Here is a 20,821-nt window from a genome sequence, read left to right on the forward strand (position 1 = left end):
TTAAGAAATGTCACCTGGGTTTGAAACCAGGCCCTACGGAGCTTAAAGACATCTCACCTCAGTCGACTGACTCCAATACCCTGCAGTCCCAGTTTCTCTTCTTGCGGCCTGAAACCAGTTCTTCCCCAGGGGGTGGCCCAGCGCCCCCAGTGCCAGCACGTCCTGGCCCCCGCCCAACCGCAGCCCCCATTCAGCCTGGCCGCAGTCAGTTCGTGGTTTCCTGAACACTCTAAAGCAAGAGCAGCTGTTACCATAATCGTTCCCACGAGGGGTTGTTGGTCAATTTTCTGTGCTTGCGTCTCAATTTCCTTTAAAGGGGGATGTGGCTGAGACCCAAGCAGGGCCACAGACTGCCCCTCCCCAAATGACTTCCATGCTTATCTCACACTCTGACCACAATGCATCATTTCAGCTTAATTTTATTTCCTCTTATAAATGGGCACAGCACGGGAAGTGTTAAAAAAAAAAAAAGAAACAAACAGTTCCTTCACAAGGCTGGGACAGGTGAGCACCCACAGTGGGGCAGGTGCCTTGGTTTCTTTTTCCAGTCTTTTTCCACCGTTTTTTCCTACTGAAAGTTTTGGCCATGAACTCGGGACAGGTATGGTTAATAAACAGGTTAAGGGGAAGAAGGGGCAAGAAGGCCTGGGGGAGGGAAGGACAAATTCCCCCCGCCCCAGGCTGGGTTCTTGGAGGATCTGTACAGGAAAAAGGACATGGCGGGAGGCGGGGGAGGGGGGACACAGTCTTCAGGGGGCTCTCTGGAGCCGCACTGCCTACGAAAAATATTTACATGCATTCACCACGCTGGGGCCACCGCGCTGAGCTGCCTGCTGGGCACCCGGGGGATGCTGGGGCCATGAGCCCTTTGATGGCGACTCTGGGGCCCAGCCTCAGCATCTCCGTAAATCTGTACACAGTTTGTGGGCTTCTATTTACAGGCAGGAGGCCTAAGGAAGCAAGTCCAGGGTGGTGGCTGGCAGGAGAAGGAATTCAGGAGCGCCAAGGAGGTGGTGGCCCTTTCTGCCCTGTGACGCAGAGGTGCATCTGCTCCCTGTGCCCAGGGCCCCAGCCTGGAGGCCTGGACAGATGGCTTTGCCAATCCCAGGTGGGTCTGGCCTGAGCACCCCAAGCCACTGCCCACCGACCTGCCTGGCCTGGGCCCCAGTGATCACCCATCTGCTTCTTATTGACGGGACCGACCCTTCCAGGGAGGTACCCCTCTCGCCCCCTAGGGAGATAGAGCCTGGGCTCTAGCAGTCACAGTTGGGGGTGGGGGGTGACCCCGGCCCACCTTGTCCTCTCTGGCAGCGGAGGCCCAAGAGTGGCTGTCAAGCACACAAGGCCCTCTTCCTTTGGAATCGGCCGTGTTTCCTGGAAACACTAGGCCTCTGCAGGACACCTCCCCTGGAGCACCAGGGTGCCTGGGGACATATTTGGGCAGGCCCTGCACGCATCACACCCTGTGTCCAGGCAGGGTGAGGCCTGCACTCACATCCAGCTCATCCTTTTCACTGCCTGCTCTTGGATCGCCGTGCTGGACTTGGACTGTTTTTAAACTTCATTAAGATAAAGCCTGGACATTTGTCTTGGGGCCAGGGCTCAATGAATGAAGCCCTCAGTCTCTTCTCTCCAACGCTAAGGATGCAGAGAAGAGGCATCGCGGGTGTCGGGTGGCAAAGCCCCAGGCCCCAGGTTAGAGGCTAGCCCACAGAAGGTGAGGAGTCAGGCCTGCTGGGGTCAGGCTGGACCCATGCGGCCCCTCCAAGCCCACTCCAGCTAGCCCAGGCCCTGTGCTCAGCCATCCTGTGCTGGACCCCGCCCCGACCAGGGGCTGTGCAGAGCCCACGCCCACTGCTGGGCCTCCTACCCCGGTCCCAGCATCCCTGGATGGTCCAGATCCTCTCTCCTCCATGCTCCCTGGCTTCTCAGCCTTGGCCTGCCCAGGCCTTCTCACCAGAGCTGCTGCCCCAAGACAACAGCCTGCCTAGGGGCAGGGTAGAGGGAGGGGAGGCTGGGGCTGGCTTTGGTCTCCCTCGTCCCTAGCCCTTCCGCTCCAGGAACGACTGAAGCCAGGTCACCTCCAAAAGACCGTGAGCCTAGGATGCCTCCCCCTGCTCCTGCCCCACAAAGACTCAGACCAGGTGGGTTCCTCACAAGCCTCCAGGCCTTGCCAAGGTGGCCTATAAGTCTGAGAGATGGAGCCTCAGCCTGGGAAGACGGTGGAAAAGACAGGCTGCCGGAGCTCCCTGGAACCACACCCTCACTGCCTCAGGCACCCCCAGCCCTCACCCTGCAGAAGTCTCCTGCCAGCGAGTCTTCAAATGCGAACAGAAATAAAACCCGGCTTTCTGACTTTAACAGGGGTTGTGGGCAAGGGGTGGAGGGGTGAGCCCCAGCCACCCATGACTCAGACCACATCCCTTGGCTCCAAGACCCCTCTCAAAGCACAGCTCACATGGCAGATTTGTGACCCCACGTTTAAAATATCTACAGAAGTGGCCCCATTTGAAGGGTAACAAAGAAGAGGGAGGCAGGCTGGGGCCTGGGATATCCCCAACCTCGCCTGTCCTCAGCCCTCAGCCAGGGACAGTGTCTGGATGGACTGCTTCTAGCTGCAGCCAGCAGAAACATCAGGTTGTCTGGCCAAATGCATGGGCACAGGTCCACCGGAAGGTCCCCAAGAAGGCCCAGGGTTGGGGCTGAGGTGGGCCTGGTGAGGCCAAAGGGAGAGGGTGCAGAGGGCCCAGGCGCCAGGCCCACCCTCACAGGCACTTTGGAGACTTGTGTCCTGGGAGGCAGAGTCGACCCCCTAGCTCATAGCAAGAGGAGGATGGAAGGAGACCAGGAGCCTCACCACATGCTCCCTCCTCACCAGGAGCCTTTGGTCCTGGGAGACCCAAGCCCCCTCTCCAGCCCAAGACTGAATTCCAGGAACCAGCCTGCCTTCCTCAGCAAGTGGGGAACTTGCCCCCCAACCAAGCCCTTTGCAGGCTACAGAGGGGAGGGAGCAGGTAGGGTGAAGACAGGTTTAGCAGGTGTGCAATGCCCTGAGGGAGCTTGTGGCCATGTCCCCCACACTAAATTCCAGGAAAGGCAAGTGTCCAAGCGTGACATCAGGGCTGTGTGGGTATGGGTAAGATTGTACACCCACATGGGATTGCGTCTGACTTGCTGGGGTTTGGTGGCGATGTGGTTGGTAAGGGTCGTGAAGGCTGAGTGTGACAGGGCAACTTGGGGACCCAATATGGGCTGATTGTTTCGGCCTAATTGCACTCTCCCCAGTGAGCCTGAAAGCTGGAGGCAACACGTGTGGTGTCAGAGAGTAAATGGGTGGGCAGGAGTAGAGGTGGCGGGATGGCAGAGAGAGAGGCAGGCCACACTGTTACCAGTAGGTAATGATGATTAGTGACTTGCATTGTTATAAGCATTTTGGGGGTGGGGGGGCACATAAGAAACATATGAGAATAAACATCTTTGGAAGAATGTGTGTGTCTGTGACATATCTGGATTAGCTAGGTGGTCAAGATCGTGTGTGATTTTGTCATTGCGTGCTCTTCTCTTTGTGTGTGACAATACGTGTAACCATGTGAGAGATGGTGCCTGTGCAGAGTCCACTAGGAAGAAGGAGGTGCAAACCCCTCCTCACCAGTGGCTGCCAGAGCACTCTCAGGAGGCTGGGGCAGACCAGGAAGGAAGTGAAGCCTGTGGGTGCATATGCATTGAGCAGAAGTAAGGGAAAATGACCCCACAACCCCAGAGAGGCCAGGATAGAACAGGCTGGTGGGTGAGGGGTACCGTCTCACCCAGGCAGAGAGTGAGCCTAGGACAGGAGCAACAGGGTGCAGTGTCCCAGTGATTTCAAGAGCTGGGCTTGCCAAATGCTTGTCCTGGAAACCAGCCAGAGTGCCTCTCACCTCCAAAATGAAACCTCAGCCAGCCCTGTGGGGCCAGGTTGGGGCTGAAGTCCCACCCCTTCGTCCACCAGCCAATCAGGAGTTCCCTTCCTCCTGTCCATCTGATGTGAGGTCCTAAAGCCCCAAGCTGGTGGTTGGGGGATGAGTATGTGGAACAAGTGATGAGCTCATAAGGGCACAGTCTGGAGCAGACAGCAGTGCCCCCTGTCCCTTGGGGAAGAGCTGCGTGAGGCTGGCAGTCTGGGCAGACCTTGGGAGGGTGGCAGAGATGAAGTGGGGCCAGGATGTCTCCCAGGCCCAGTCCCAGGCCGAGGCTGGGGGTGCCAGGCCAGGGACTGGACGTAGGGGTGGCGCTGAGGCTACAGGGAGGCACTCTGGCTCCGCTAGGCGTAGAACTCCTCTTGCTTGTCAGGCTTCTGGTATGTGACGCTGGCCTGCTTGGGCTCCTCCAGCGTGTAGCTGCCCTCATCCTTCTTCTTCATGCGGTAGATGAGCAGGGTGACCAGGAAGGCAGCAAAGAGGGCGCCTACAACCCCACCCACGATCACAGCTGCGGAGAAAGAGGGCAAAGGTCAAGGCCACAGGAAGGGCAAGACATGATTAGAGCCTGAGGAAAGGGCAGAGGGTCCTTGCAGGTAGAAGCAAGAGTTGGGAGAGAGCTGGGAATCTCAAACCTGAGACCAGAGTCGGAGTGAAGTTTGGAGTCAATGCTAAAACACCAGCACTTGATACTCCTCACCACAGCCTGGCACTGTTCTAATCCTATGAACACGTGGAATCCTCATACAGTGCTACTAGGGAGGTGCTGTGCTAAGGTCCTCATCAGACATAAGATGCCATCAGTAAGGAGACGCTCCAGCATTTTATATACCCTTAGGAAAGAAAACACCCTGCCATCTAAACTAGGACACGTCCCAACTGCCGAACAGTTAACATGAACATACGTGCACTGAGACTGGTTAAGAGCAAAATGATAACCCCCATTTTGTAGGTGAGGAAAAAGCGTGCCTGGAAAGGTGAAGGACCCGTCCAAGGCCATGCTGCTCATAAGTGGGGAACAGGGTTTGGACCACAAAACCAGAGACGCTTCAGGAGAGAAGGCGGAGGGCAGGTCCTTGGGGCTGGTATCAAGGGTGGGAGCAGATCAAGCCAAGGATGGGGCCCTAGATTAGGATCCAGAGGATAAGGTCCAGGAGGGGTAAACCAGCATGGCCCAGGGAGGTCAAGGGCAGAGTCTGAGAAGAGGTCAGAGGGTGCTGAGGAAGGTGCGGGAGGGAGGACAGAGTCAGGGCCAGACTTGGATCAGAAGGGTCAGAAAAGGAACTAGAGGGTGGGTCCTGGGGTCCCCAAACCCCCAGCTTCCCCTTTCTAGAGGACTAGGCTCCTGGGAAACCCATACCCTACCCTCCCTCCTGGTTCCTAGGCAGAAAACTGAGGCCCCACCAGCTGCCCCCTCTGGGCTCCTCCCAGGCCCCAAGTCTCACCTACGAGCACCTCCTTCCGCTCCAGGATGCTCTTCTGGGGCAGCTGAGCCGCCGAGCTGCCCGAGTCGATGGCATTGTCCAGGAGGCCAGGGCCTGGGCGGGCACCCTTGGGCAGCGTCCCGGGCGGAGGCGATGGCTTGGCCACGGCACCACCCACAGCCACCACCTCATTGGCTGTGTCTGGCTGTGTGGTCTCTTCCTCTGACAGCTCAAAGTCCCCACTGGGTCCCCCGCTCACTGGCATCTCTGGCTCATCCCGGATGGTGGTCAGGAAGGACTCTGGAGTTGGGGTCTGTAGGGAGGGTAGCATGAGCCCAGGAGCCAGGCCCAGAACCCCTGCCACAAGGCAGCCATACACACATGCACACTAGCCCACTGCCACCACTCCACTTCCCTGGTAGGGCTAACACTCACTAAGCACTCACCATGGGCCAGGCACTGTGCTAAGCACATCATGGGCCTTTTCACCTCACAATATTCCCATTAAGAAGGTATTATCACCCCTACATTATAGAGTAGGAAATAGGCTCAGAGACGTTAAGTGACTTGCCCAAGGATACACAGCTAGGAAGTGGTAGAAGCAGAACTAAAATCTAGATCTGTCCAACTCCAGAATATGTGTCCCTAACCACTATACTACACTACCTCTGTTCTCATCCTGGCCACATCCTGGTCCCCATCCCATCTCCATCCCTTCCTTCTCCAGCTGTCTTTGTAATAATCCTTAGCAGATTACTGTCAGGGACTGTTGTCTGGGGACAGCTGGGTGCAGACTTTAAATACTTGGGCCTGATCCTTGATCCATGTGCCTGGGGCAAGGGTGAGTCCCTTAGCCTGAAGGTCAGTCCAGTAAGTAAGTGTAAGTTGCTCAGTCATGCCTAACTCTTTGCAACCCCATGGACTATAGCCCACCAGGCTCCTCTGTCCATGAAATTTTCCAGGCAAGGATACTGGAGTGGGTTGCCATTTCCTTCCCCAGAGGATCTTCCCAACCCAGGGATTGAACCCGGGTCTCCTGCACTGCAGGCAGATTCTTTACCAACTGAGCTACAAGGGAAAGCAGAGATCGAACCCAGGTCTCCCACATTGCAGGCAGATTCTTTACCAGCTGAGTCACAAGGGAAGCCCTGAGGTCAGTCCAAGAGCACCACAAATCTCGATGGCTTCCAGCATCTGGAGGCAGGATCCCAACCAGAGCTGGGATCGCAGCAAGGATGGAGCTGCTTCACAGGTGCGCATGGAGAGAGTGGGTCCAGTGTCCAGGCCGAGGACAGGCCGTGCACACGCACAGAGGCTGCACCAGCGACCTGCTCTCAGCGCCCCAGCACTGCGTCCCCAGCCGGCCTGCCCAAGCATCTGTGAAACACCAGGTTCCCAGCTGCTCAGGGGAGCCTAGAGCAGGGCCTGTGTTCTGCTGGGGCTGGCTGGGGAGTCAGACAGGCTGATGCTGACCCAAAGGCAGCTCCACAGCCTGGGGGCGTCCTCCTCCATGAGGCGGATGCAAAGGGCTTTAGTACCCCAGTCAATGTCACTACATCCCCTCCTTGCCCAGCAGCGCCAGCAAGGATCAGGCTACTTCTCCCACTTCCTTGATCCCCTTCCCATCCTGGCATTCCTGGTATCCTCATCCTCTTCCCTGAAACACTGCCCCCATCCGTAACACCCCAAACACACACACACACCATCCATAACACCCTAAACACACACACACACACCATCCGTAACACCCCAAACACACACACACACCCTAGAGCTGACTGCCAGGTTCAAATCCTGACTCTGCCACTGCTGCCTGTGAAGGCTTGGAAAGTGGCCCCAACGTAAAGGAGGAGGGTGGCAATGCCCCGCCTGCCCCCGTGGGGTAGGCATGAGAGGGAGAAGAGATGGTGGCACAGGTAAGTGTCTAGCGCTGAGCCTCCACCCAGGCAGCACTCCATGAACGTGACCTGCAGTATTCCTCTCCCACTGCCCAGCTCTTAATCCCACGCAGATGGATAATAACAACGATGATGATGATGGTGGTGGTGGTGATAACAAGAGTGAAACTTTTTGCTTGTTTAGTATTGCCAGGCACTGCTCTAAGAACCTTAGCTCTGTTAGGAAACTTAATTCTCACAACGGCTGCGATTTGCATTCTATTCTTTTCTCTTTTTCACAGATAAGGAAACAAAGGTATAAAAAGGATCAGTGACTTCCTGAAGTCGCATGGTGCTAGAAGCACCTGGCTGCAGGGCTCCTGAGTCTGTGCTTTTAACCAGAACACACAGGCCCCTGGCCCCTGCCCCTTTTAACACTGCCATTCTCCCAGTTCCTTCCCCGTTAACGTTTTGACCTAACATCTAAAGACCCAGGCCCGGTCCCTCTTCCATCCCCATCCATCTCTACACCTCTGGCCTCATCCCGTGACCCACCCTCAGCCCTGGCCTCACACCTCTCTCACCCTCCCACTCCCTGTCTGGCTCACCTCCAGAACCTCCTGGATCTCACCCCTGTCCAGCTCCATCCTCCTCCCCACAGCCCCAACCCACCCTCCTCGGCTCTGTGACTCCCTGTCCTCTCCACTCTCCACACTGGCTCACCTGAGCCACCTCCGTGGGTCCAGGGGCGGTGGTCCCCAGGGGCAGAGTGCTCTTCTCAGGGATGTCAGGCTTCTGGGTGGTAGCCGGCCTGGGAAGGGCCCTTGGCCTGGAGGTAGCTGTGCTGACCAGCCTGGGTGTTGGGGCTTCTGTGTCCAAGACAGTCACCGTGGTGGGAGGTGAGGGCACCGCTGGGGTGGTGGCCTGGGCTGTGGCCGCTGTGGTCAGTGGCAGAGGCAGAAGCCTCCGTACACCGGTGGTCCTTACGACAGAGGTGGTAGCCGCGGACGGGGGCGCCACAGGGATGCTGGGCGTGGCGCTGGCCACTGTGGCGGGCACTGTGGCCACGGTGGGGGGACCTGTGGTGGTGGCAGTGGTGGTAGCCGTAGGGGTGGACACAGTGGTGGCTCTCTGGCTGGGCTCTTCTGGCACCTCTGTCACCAGTGGGGGGCTGGTGGCTGGCTCCGGAGTGGGGTGCTCAGAGGGGAGCTCTTCAAACGGGGTGCCCACAGGCTGGATGTCCATGGTGGGCAGTACCGCGGGGGTGGTGGAGATTGCCAGGGCGACATCTGGGCTGAACCGCATAGCTGTCTCAATGCCCGACTCCTGCTCAAAGTCTGAGGAGGTGGCGGGGGAGAAGGAGAGAGCTAGGAAGCTGGGTGATTTGAGGGCATGAGGATCCCAGATAAGCAACGGCCATCAAGATGGGAGGCTCCCAACCCTCACCCTTTGCATAATTTTCCCAAGACAAGAGGAGGGAAAGGAGGAAGGCACAATCTGATCAAAGCTTACCAGTTGACTGATGGGGCTAGTGATGCTTCCCAACTCCTCTCTGCCTAGCCAAAAATTCTAAGGGACCATCTCTTCCAGGAAGTCTTCCCTGACTATTCCAGCCTACCCAGTCTGGAGCTTTCCTGGCAGACTGAATCTAGGCAATGGCCAGGCCCTACTGGCTTCAGATCTTGCTGGAGGTTGCAGGCAGGGGAGGGGAGGATGGCTGGAGAATTCTGGGGAGAGTCAGACATGCGTACAAGCTACATGAGCACCCGTGGTGGGCAAACAAGGTTCTCCCAGAGGCACAAGCAGACAGCAAGAAGGAGAACAAGACCCTCCCACAGAGACTGCTTGAGCAGTCTGGACTCCAGACCCAGACAAGTGAAGGAAGGGCCTTGGGAGAAAATAAGGAGAGAGAGATAGAAACCATACCAGCTCCCAGGGGGGACTGAACCAGGCAGAGGAGGGGTGGGGCGGAGCCTGAGAGGTGTGGAAGTAGGGATGTTACCAACCATCAGGATGGATTTGATGAAGATTCTCACAAGATTTATAACTCACAAGATGCTTAAAGGAATGGGCTAAAATGAGGAGACTAGAGGCGAGGGGCTGTAGGTGTCCAGCTCCAAAGCACAAAGACCCCCACCATTCTATTAGACTTAGCCTGCCCCCTCCAGGGCCCCAATCTCAACACACACCCCTTTTTACTACCAGTTGCAGAGCTTCATCTCTGTGCCAGGCCCTGGCGTCTTAAACTGAAGCCTTCCAGAGGCTCGGCGTGTGTGAGCGGGTGCCAAGTCGCTTCAGTCCTGTCTGACTCTTTGCGACCCCGTGGACTGTAGCCTGCCAGGCTCCTCTGCCCATGGGATTCTCCAGGCAAGAATACTGAAATGGGTTGCCGTGCCCTCCTCCAGGGAACCTTCCCCACCCAGGGGTCAAACCAGCCTTTCTTAATGTCTTCTGCATTGGTAGGTAGGTTCTTAACCACTTGCCACCTGGGAAGAGCCCCCAGAGGCTCTGAGAAGAAGGCAAATTTATCACCATTTACAGATAAGAATACAGACTCGGGGGAGGGAAAAACGGCTAAAGACAGCACAGCTATTAGGTAGAGAAACTGGGATTCAACTTAGCGTGCCTCCCTTATCTCAGGCTACTCTGGGGCCTTTCTAGGCGGGACCATGGAACTGGTTTGTCCCAGGCATCACTGGAGGACCCTCCTGTTTTCCTGTCACTGTCCTAACCCCGCCCTTGGCCACCACTGATTGGACAGAAGGGGCCACCTGACCCAAGTTGAGCCAATCAAATGGTCTCTGCTCACTGCACCTGAAAAGTTTACCGCTAAGTTCCTCCACATGGTCATAACAGTATGAAACTTGGGTTACTGAGAAGCGTCTGTGTTCCCTGACAGAGGCTGGAGGTCTGCAGGGAGACCCAAACAGTGCACACAGAGACGCGGAGACAGAGAAACTGGGAGTGCTGGACTCCTTAAGGCCCCGGTTCCACCCCGGGGGAGGACGGCCTGCCCTTTACGTGCTTAAGGTCCAGGAGCTACCCCTGAATGACCTCTCCCTCCCCCACCCCACATTTAAGCGAGCCTATCCTATGAGGGCTCCTCTTCCTTGCCATCAAAGCCTTAGATAGGGCACTGGAGAGAGACTGGTACTGCTGACATGAGATGTAGGAAAAGGGAAGGGGGTACTTACAGCCAGAGCCAGACCCGGAGTAGAGGTCGTCCAGCTCGTCATCGGGGAAGGAGTCATCATCCCCAGAGCCCTCGAGGTCCACGGGCCTCTCGAAGTTCTCACTGCGCCAGCGCTGGGCCTGCGGAAGGCAGAGTTGGGCACAGGGCTCAGCACCTGAGGCCAGCGGCCTGGAAATGCCCAGAGGAGCAACCGACACTCTCCTAGGCCAAGTGACAATGGAGGGACAGCATCAGATGTGGCCTCCAGAGGCAAACAGAGAGCACAGCAGGCCGGATCACCACTTCCTGCCTTGTCAGGTGGCTGCGAGCACGCAGTGCTAGTATGTGCTGAGCGTGCCTCAAAGCAGCAGGTGCTCAGCACAGGGTAGCCCCATCTGCCCCCTTCCACGGCCGAGAAGACTGAGGCCCCACTGCCCTGGGTCACCAGAGAGCACGTGATGTGACGAGATCCAGACTCTGCTAGGGAGGCAGTGCCTGACCCCTCAAAATCCCGAAGGCAGGACCATTCGTCCCATCAGACAGACAGAGGTGTTGGGGAGGGCTGGGGCTCTGGGAGGGAAGAAACTTGGGTAACGGGGGAGGGAGAGAAGGGAGTGGAGTTCCTGGCTCTGGTCTTCCCCAAAACAAAGTCAGCTCCCTCCGTCTATACCTCCCTCCAAAGTATTTCATTGCCCAGAGTCAGCTCAGGGCATGGATGACACGTTTACGTCTGCCAACAAGGATCTCCTGGGGGTCTGCTGGGGTGAGGGGAGTCCAGCCCTCCAGGTCCAAGACTCTTCCCAGAATCAGAACTTGGGAAGGTGGGGCACTGTGGCTCCTGGGCCCAGACCATCCCCCCCACCCCACTGCAACCCCAGCCTGAGAGCCAGCACTAAGGACATCCAAGACAGGAGTGCAAACCTGGATGCAGATTGAGCCTGGCCACAGTCCTTGCATCCACAGAGCTTTCAGAGAAAGATGAGCTGGTGCTCAGCTCTAGAGCGTTATTAGCACCTGGGTCTTAAACAATTGAACTAGAGAGAAAAAAAGAAATAGAGGAAGGCACCTCAAGCAGGGGGACCAGAGTAAGAAGGGCTCCAAGGTGGGGAAGTAGAGCCTGTGCCATCAGAGCTGGGTCTGGGGGCCTCATCCAGGGTCCCTCAGAACCCCTGCAGTCACTGCAGTCCAGTCACCCGGCCCCCCTCTGCTCCTGGAACATGCCTGCCTGGTGCCTCCTGCCTCCTTCACTCATGCTGATCCCTCTACCTGGGACACTCTTCCCTCCCATCCTCTCATCCTCCAACTTCCCACCAGCTAACTCTCACTCCACTCCTTCTTCCGAGAAGCCCTCCTACTTTGAGCTTTCAGAGCATCCATCCGGTGCTTCTGAATTCACATCTCTCACCACGTGTGAGCTGGGCAGGCATGGGTATATACTTCTTCTGTGACTGCGCCCACCCCCAGTACACTATACCTTGATGGAGCAGGACCGTGTCAGACACACAGTGGGTATCAGCAAGTATCTGGTAAGGAATGGGCTTGGTGTTGGAGGATGCAATTCCTGGGCAGTGGGGGGTGGGGCGGGCGCAGGACAGGCCAGAGTTGAGTTTGGGGAAGCCCCATCACAGGCTCTCAGGGTTCGGCTGGCAACTTTTCTCTTGGAAACTGGTCAGGTTTTATTCTGACTGCACGTCAAAATGTTGTAAAAACAGAACTCAGCAGTTTAGAAGGTCTGACGCAGAGTCTGAATACCCCTACTGTTTGACTGGCATGGGGAGCCACGGAAGGTGTGTTAGCAGGAGAGGGGCTAGCTCAGCATCAGGACCTGTACTCAGCCTCTCACACCCCTGCCCCTGACAGCCACCTCCTGGAGCTCCCATGGAGCTAGAGAGATGATCCCGATCCTGGCTTCCGGGCCCCGAGCCTCGACCACCTGCTCTAAAGCCCTACCCAGGCCAGGCAGGGCAGGAGGCCAGGGCGGGGAGCCAGGAGATTCCCCCAGCACACCCGTTACTCCCCCAACACACACACACACACACACAGTCTCAAAGTAATGAATTAATCAGTATTTACTTGCTACCAGTGAGTCATGGAGTGGAACAATTAGAGTAATTGCTCCGTGACTAATTGCCGGGTCTTCCTCCGTTTTAGACATTTCAGGAGCTCAGAGCAGCTACCATCCAACCTTCCCCAGTTGCCATCTCTGCTCCCACTTACCAGAGGAATAAATCCCCGGGACCCAAAGGGAAGGGGCTAGGTGCTCCCCCACCACCAGCCTCTATGACCCCAGCTTAGCTGGGGTCCCTTGGAGATTTTCTGCTCCATTCTTAGGCCAGCAGCCTAAAGCCAGAGACATGCAGCATGATGGGGCCTGAGCAGGGGTGGGGCCCAGACTGTCTCTCCCATGCAGACCATCTTCACTGTCTCTACATCCTTCCAAGCAGCTCAGGGAAGCTGAAAGCCCTTTAGGTGGGAGGAAAGGGCCTAAGAAGTCTGTGGTCTCAGGGGACCCCCAAATTGGGGTAAAGGTGGGGGCCAAAATAAGGAGTCCTCATAATTCCAGTGACCAGCACCACACAGCAGCCCCTAACCACCTGCTCCCAGAAAGGCTCGCACAAATTCAAACCCCCCACCCCTGCAAAGTCACACAGGGCCTTGCAATGACATACCCAGAGACACGCTGACACACTCACCTAAAGGCAGCCAGAGAGAGGCAGCCAGAGAGGGGCACCGTGTGTTGGCATGCCTTTGGGTGCAAACAGGCACATGCATGGGGGGTGGACACTAAATGGGGGCACACGCAGTGCAGCTCTGAGGCTCAGAAACAAGTATGGAACCTCCTGTGAACCCATCAGCCTACACTCAGGTAGCTCTCACCTAGATACTATTCATCCCTAGCTCAGTAGCCATCGACATGACAACCGTTACCATGACGACCATCTCCTCCATGCTAAGGACCAGGAGCTCCAGCTCCCCACAGAGATGCGGGGGGGGGGGGGAGAGGAGGGGGGGAGAGGAGGGGGGGGAAGCAGGAGAGGGAGAGATCCTGGAAGATCAGAGAGAATGACAGGGAGGGGGAGGGCGAGGCCCCGGATGGGGACAGAGACGCAAGGACAGAGGGAAGCCGGGGGTCAGAGGGGCAGGGGCGGGGGTGACAGGGAGGAGGGAGTGGAGGGAGGGCTGGGTGTGTGAGAGAAAGAGAGAGAAGGCAAGAGTGGGAGGCGGAGGGAGAGAATTCTCTCACATCTTAATTTAGCCTCACGCTCATCAGATACAAAGCTGGGGAAGGGGCCACCTCAGTGATTTTCCAAACCAGCATCCAAGAGAACATTCTTGCCAAATAATGAGCAGCCCCCAGATGCGGTAGAGGGGGTGACGGCCAACAACCAGGCACCCCTGAGTTCACCCCGGGAAACTTAACCCTGGGACGACACCTGAGACCTGCGGGGTGGGGGTGGGGTGCAGGATTCCATCCTGCCCTCACACCCCCCATGCCTGAGCTCCAGCTGTACCCCTCCCTGGGGGACCAGCACTCACAGGGCCCTCCCAGGAACGCTATAGGGGTGCTGGTGGCGGCTGAAGCTGCCAGGGCAACAGAGAGGAGGGGGTTGGGGAACAGAACCCAGGAGACAGCAGGGAAAGCCTGAAATCACAAGGACCAGAGGGGGTGATGGCAAACAGCCTTTGATCCCCAAGCGACCTCTCTATTTGCATAATTCCATGCATAATTAGCATAATAATCTGTACTAATTCCCTTAAAAGAGCACCCAAGTCAAATGCCGGCCTCCCCCAACCCTCACTGCGTCCCTTCCAGGTAAACCACACACCCTTCCAGGCCTGATAAACATATCCCAAACAAGAGTGCCTGTGTGTGTGCACGCACACACACACACATCCAGCACAGATGCGCACACACAGTCGTGATCCACATTTACCGACCCCAACCTGTGTACCCACAGCTCACAGACAACAGCCTAGCACATTCCACTACGGGCTCACCCATTTGCTGCCCCCCAGCTGCACACACACAGACATACAGTTGCACCCCTCTCCTCACCTAACACACCCCACACAACCTCGGCAAGACCCCACAACCACACGGGTGGCGAGCACAGACCCTCCCCGCGACCAAGCACTGCTGTTCATATTCCCCTTGGACTCTGAGCAAACCTCACGACTTGTAAACAACCTTTTTTCGCGCTTGCATCCTCACACCCCCACACACACAGCCCACTGCGGAAGCCCCTGCATCTTCTGCTTCCTGCCACCACCTGTCCGGGCCAAGACACCCCCCCCAGAGGCTCCCCCAGCAGCGGGGAAAACTCTGAGCTAGCCAGGGGAGCTACTGAGGGTCCTCAGGGGGCTCTAGAGACCAGTGCCCACCCTTGTGGAGGCCCCACCCCAGGTCAGGTGCTGGAAGCACTCTAACCTGTGCCACTGGCTTCAACCAGCACTGCCTCCCACAACTTCATTATACTCACTTCGCAGAGGTAGGCACTGAGCCTGGGGTTTAGAATTGAGACATGATCGTGGGTCCTCAGCCTCTGGGTCCTTCCTCCAAACCTTCCAGGTCGCCCCCAATCTGCTGCTCATCGAGAGTTTCTAAACCTGTGGCCCACAGCCCCTGGACAACCTCAGCTCAGAACTACCGCCCGCCCACACCATACACACGCTGGCACATGGCAAACACCCCAGGTGCTCCCAAATACCCACTGCCCACAAGCTCCATGCATGTGTCCCTGTAAAGGCATCCATGACAGCACACACACGCCCCCCCACTCAGCCAGCTACAGGTCCCTGACAGCTGCCTCCCCCCCGGCTCCACACACGCGCACCGTGCACACACCATGCCCACTTTCCCTCCAGGGAACACGCAAGCACACACACAACGCCAGGGTGAGACGCGGCACCTTCCCAATGGACACACCCCCTGCCATTTTTCCTCACCTCCCCCTGTCACCACAGTAGTTCATGCTGACCCACAGCCCTGACCCAAAGAAGGAACTCAGGCTCCCTGCCCTGATGGGACCTGCAGTGACGCGAGCTGCCAGCCACTGGCCCTCCTCCACGCCTACCTGACCCTCTCCATAGGGTTTTAGAGCCACTGGGTTGGGTAACTTCCACCACCGTCCCTCTCTAGTGGGGTTGGGAGAAGGGGATGTGTTCAGGCAGAAAGGCAAGGCATCTCCTTCCTCTGGTCCCCAGCCTCCTTCCAAGCCTTCCTTGGAGACCAGAAGTCTAGGATCTCTCATGCCCAGCACTCCCCCACCAGCTGCCCCTCCACCTCATCATGAGCCCGCCCAGAGAAACAGGATAACACAGAGGTTACACCAGAATGAATCAGCTCCTCTCCTCACTACCCATCGAACATCAGGCAAGCCACCGAATCTCTCGGCACCTCAGTTTTTTCATCTGTAAAATGGGGATGACAATTGCAGTATGTGACTCACAGGGGTGCTGTGAGGATCAAAGAAGATCATGCATGTAATAGGCTTAAGAACAGGACCCAACACTGGGAGCTGAATAAAGAAATGTAGCTGGGATTATTGCTAGGTGTATGTTAATATTTCCACTATGAATTCTTAAGATTTTATCTCATGTAAGCCTTACTGAACTCCTGAGGGGAGTAGAATCAAGACAGCTACACCCAGGCTGCAGATGTGACTATTCATGCCCAGAGAGCCTAAGTGGGCTTGCCAAAGCCACACAGCAGGGGAGGGCACAGAGAGAGAGAGAAAAGGAGATGCTGGGTGAGGCGGGAGGAAGGGCGAGTTACAGAAACAGACACACAAATCAGGTCAGCTGGCAGGGGGCCAGGAGCCCAGCACCCTGTGCAATGCTAATCATGCTGCAAAAACTAAGAATAAAATCAAGTATAATCAATTCTGCCCGCGCTTCCTTCCCCACATTAGCCAGACTTGGGCTGCCCTCTCCTGTGACTAGAGGGCATGTGAGCAATAGTTGGGGGCCCAACTTTGGGTTCTTGTCCAGCTCTGCTTACTTGCTGGGTGACCCTGGGCAAGTTACTCAACCTCTCTGAGCCTCTGTTTGGTTAAATAATAATATATTTTTCATGGAGATGTTGTGAGAATCAAGTAAGATAATGCACCAAAAGCACTCTTGTTGCTCAGCACACAGCTGGCACTTAATAACCATTTGTTACTATTACCGTGGTACATTCCCCACCACCACCCCACCCCACCCCGCCCAGACCTCACCTTCAGGCCTAAGTGATCACTAAGTTCAACTCTCCCTTCTTACAGAGGTGGACACAGAGGCTCAGAAAGGGGATAAGAGAGGGTAGCGGGGAATTAGCCTATGATGCAGCATTCAGAGAAGTGAAGCCATCTGTCCAGTGACACACAGTGATGGGGCTTCACACCCGCTCCCGGAAGCAGGGTGGTCTCAGCAGAGCCCTCTAGATCCCCAGAGGCTCCAACCCCACCAGCCCCCAACACCATCCCCGTCCCCAAAAGGCCCTCAGTCCTGTGAGAACTCAATGCCCCTCACGCTCACCAGCTCCAGCCTGGAGACCCGGAGCGTCACCACAGGAATGTGGGTCGGGGCCAGGCTCCGGGCGGCAGGACAGCCAAGGGGGCAACACAATGGAGTGTCCAGACACGGGAAGGGGGATGCCTCGGTCTCCACCCCCACCGTCCACAGCTGCTCTGGCTGGAGACCCAGCAGCCGCCACATTTACTGGCTGCCGGAGGGGTGCGGGGCACAGAAGCTGCATCGGTGGGAAGGGGCCATGGACCCCAAGTCCTGGGGATCAGAGGAGCCTGGAGGAGGAGCAGGGGCTGAGAAGGCCCCTCTACAAACAACCAGCACAGCCCGGTCCCCCACACATCCCCCCACCGCCCTTATTCCAAACACTCGCCCCCAAATCTCCCACAAGGGTAGCCTGCTGCTGCTGCTGCTGCTAAGTCACTTCAGTCGTGTCCGACTCTGTGTGACCCCATAGACGGAAGCCCACCAGGCTCCCCCTTCCCTGGGATTCTCCAGGCAAGAACACTGGAGTGGGTTGCCATTTCCTTCTCCAATGTGTGAAAGTGAAAAGTGAAAGTGAAGTCGCTCGGTCAGCCAACCAGGCTCCTCCATCCATGGGATTTTCTAGGCAATAGTACTGGAGTGGCTAATCATGCCCTCTCAGCCAACTGCTCTGCAAAGAGACATCCTGACAGCAGAGCCTCCCCACACCATAACCGCATTCCATCAGCTCCATCACCTTCTCCACTACCCACCCCTGCGCTCCCAACCATCCTCCCCAGAACCCCCTCCCCACAGTGGCAATATTCCTCATCTACACTGGACCAGAGAGCGGGCAGCATCCTGGCTCAGGTGACCACAACCTCCCAGACCCAGACAAGCCACCCCCACCCCCCTAACCCCCTACCCCTGTCTCTGCATTTCTGATGTCTCATTTGGAAACGAACCAGAGCTTGGAGCTCTAAGCCAGCTTTCTGATTCGGACACTCTGGGTGCCCAAGAATTCAGCCCTTGGGTCAAAGAGAGCCAGGGCAGTGTTATTTATAAGAGAGAAAGTGGGGAAATAACCCACTTTCCCAACATCATGGGACTAGTTGAAGAACGTAGGGAACAACCATGATGTGGAATATTATGCAGCTATCGATAACTGTTTTCACAAATCCACACTGTCCAATCAGGTCGTTAAAAGGCACAAATGCATAACAAAAGGGATTTTTAAAAAACTCATTTCAAAGAATATGCACGGACATGGGGAAATGCACACTCTGGTTGTCAGGAGCAATGCGGCATGACTGTTGACAGGATCATACAAACGGTTCTGTCTCTCAATACCTGGGTGACCTTGGACGGGGACTTTACTCTGTCAGCCTGGTTTTCCCACACAAAGATAATAACCACCTCGTGGGGTTCACTGTAACAGACTTAGGGTGCCCACACATTAATGAATTACTCAATAAATGTTTGCCTTTAGTACTACGATCATCATTAAGTTTAAAAAATAGGTTAAAGAAAAAATACCTACAACTTGATCCTGGTAATGAACATTACCAAAAGTTCATTTGGTAATGAACTCAATACCAAAGTGTATTTCTAAACACTGAATTCTACTAAAGGTTCCCAGGGGGCTCTCTATGGGTGTTGGGATTACAAGTAGTTTTTCATTTCTCACTCAGGATCTATTTGTATTTTCCAAATTTTCTACAATAAACTCAGAGTACTTTTGTTATTAGAAATAGCATGCTCTGAGTTGCCCTGTCTGCTGTTCCCTGGTTCTCTGAAACTCCTTGGCCCCCTGTCATTCTGCCGAGACCCCTGTTGGGGCTGGTCATGAGTTACCAGCAAACAGAGGAACCAGCAGAAAGGAAATGAACACAAAAGCCTCCGAGGGAGCTGGCAGGCCTCTGTAGGCCCAATGCCTACAGCGCTGCGTCTCACTGCAGACTGGCTGGCTTGGCAGGGCCCAGCTCCCTCCCCCGGCATTGCCCGGCTGGCAGCCACGGTTGGCGTACAGCGATCAGACATCTCGACCGCAGGCCGCCCGCCAGCTTCTTCCAACAGCCTAGTTCCCACCTGCCAGCCCCAGGCCCTGACCATCGTCACCTACACCTGGACAGAGGGCAACTGCACAACCCTGGGAAGAGCAGCCTCCTCAACCCAGGGCTGGGACGCCCCTGTCACCGCTCCACCCATCAAGCCGCCCGCCCGCTAGCGTCACCCTCTCGCCACCCTGACTTGCCCTGCTCAATTATTCCTGTCCCCAAGCTTGTGTCTGAGAGCAGGACCACCCACTGAGGCCCCCAGCTGCCCAGCCCGCATGCTCCTCCCACAGCAAATCCTTTGTGGATTCCCTCCAGGCCTTGCACGTGCTATTCCTGCTTCCTGGAACACTCTTCCACAGCTCTGCCCAGCCAGTCAGGACAAGCAGTACTTTTTATGAAGCACCTCGTGGGTACCAGGCACTATTATAGACACCCAGGTTTCTGCGAGTCACAGGACAGGGACATGCTCAGCAAGCTCTGGCAGCTCAAATACTGCCTCCCCTTCGAGGCCACCTCCTGCCAACCACCTGCCTGTTCTGAAGTGGGAAGTCCCTTCTTGGGGATCTACCTCTTCTGCGTTGTCATTTCCGGGGGCAAGGGGCCACAACCGTCTCCCATCACTACAGTGGGCCCCTTCTATCAGACCTCATGGAACCCACTAGGGCACCCTGGAAAGCAGATTCTACTGTTCCCATCTACAGATGAGGAGACTGAGGCTGTTAAGCCACCAGTAGGGACATGTATGGATGTGAGAGCTGGACTATGAAGAAAGCTGATCGCTGAAGAATTGATGCTTTTGAACTGTGGTGTTGGAGAAGACTCTTGAGAGTCCCTTGTACTGCAAGGAGATCCAACCAGTCCATTCTAAGGGAGATCGATCCTGGGTGTTCATTGGAAGGACTGATGCTGAAGCTGAAACTGCAATACTTTGGCCACCTCATGCGACGAGTTGACTCACTGGAAAAGACTGATGCTGGGAAAGGTTGGGGGCGGGAGGAGAAGGGGACGACAGAGAATGAGATGGCTGGATGGCATCACCGACTCTGTAGACATGAGTTTGAGTGAACTCTGGGAGTTGGTGATGGACAAGGAGGCCTGGCGTGCTGTGATTCATGGGGTCGCGGAGAGCCGGACACGACTGAGCAACTGAACTGAATTGAACTGAGGGACACAATTTACCCCCTTGACCATGAGCAACAGTTATAGCTCCCACAGAGGGTACACGGACTTAATATATGCACCTGGCCTCATTTCTCTTCACGAACCTCTTACCAGTAGGGATTATTAGCCCCATTTCACAGATGGGCAAACCAAAGTTCAGAGAGGTGAAGCAACGAGCCCGAAGTCAGACAGCAACTGGGGCCAAATATGAACCCTGGATTAGTTGAACCTGCACACCTGCTTCCACCCCTCATCAGGAAGTTCCTCAAGGTTGGGGGGGTGGTGGTGGAGGAAAGCTTCAGAGTCTACACACCACCCCGCCACATCCAGCCCAGCACCCTGCACAAAGACAGGCAGACTAGGAATGAGAAGAAACGGAAAGGTAAGTCCTGTTCCCATGACAGGTGACCCAGCTCAGGTGAGCAGCCCCACCCACCACCCCACGACTCACCACAGGTGCCCCTGGGATTAGGTCTCCAGGCTCTGCAACTGACCCTGCCAACAGACTCGGCCCTGGCAAACATCTCCTGGACTGACCGACAAGAACCCATCCTGACTTCCAGAGAGCCCTGGTCAGGTTCCATCACCTCACTGGGCCTCAGTTTGCCTTCCCACAAAATGGGATGATGATACCCAATGTACCAAGACTCCAGTTGTGACATACTGAGCAGTTACCAGGCAACTAGTAAGTATTGGGGCGTGA

At 56.1% G+C, this 20,821-nt stretch overlaps 1 protein-coding gene across 1 annotated transcript in view; it reads right to left on the reverse strand.

Annotated features, from left to right (window-relative positions):
* Positions 1–403: 403 nt before the first annotated feature.
* Positions 404–20,821, reverse strand: part of SDC3 (syndecan 3) — a 40,147-nt gene continuing 19,729 nt past the window's right edge. The window contains exons 2-5 of the mRNA XM_055398811.2: positions 10,452–10,569; positions 7,981–8,594; positions 5,402–5,693; positions 404–4,467 (exon numbers count right to left, since the gene is read on the reverse strand). Of these exons, the coding sequence (XP_055254786.2) occupies positions 4,301–4,467; positions 5,402–5,693; positions 7,981–8,594; positions 10,452–10,569 (1,191 nt within the window). The 3' untranslated portion in view covers positions 404–4,300. The remainder of the gene's footprint in view (positions 4,468–5,401; positions 5,694–7,980; positions 8,595–10,451; positions 10,570–20,821) is intronic.

Source organism: Moschus berezovskii, chromosome 2, assembly GCF_049115385.1.
Source record: "Moschus berezovskii isolate FMDL1 chromosome 2, NW_MosBer_1.0, whole genome shotgun sequence".
Classification (NCBI taxonomy): Eukaryota; Metazoa; Chordata; class Mammalia; order Artiodactyla; family Moschidae; genus Moschus; species Moschus berezovskii.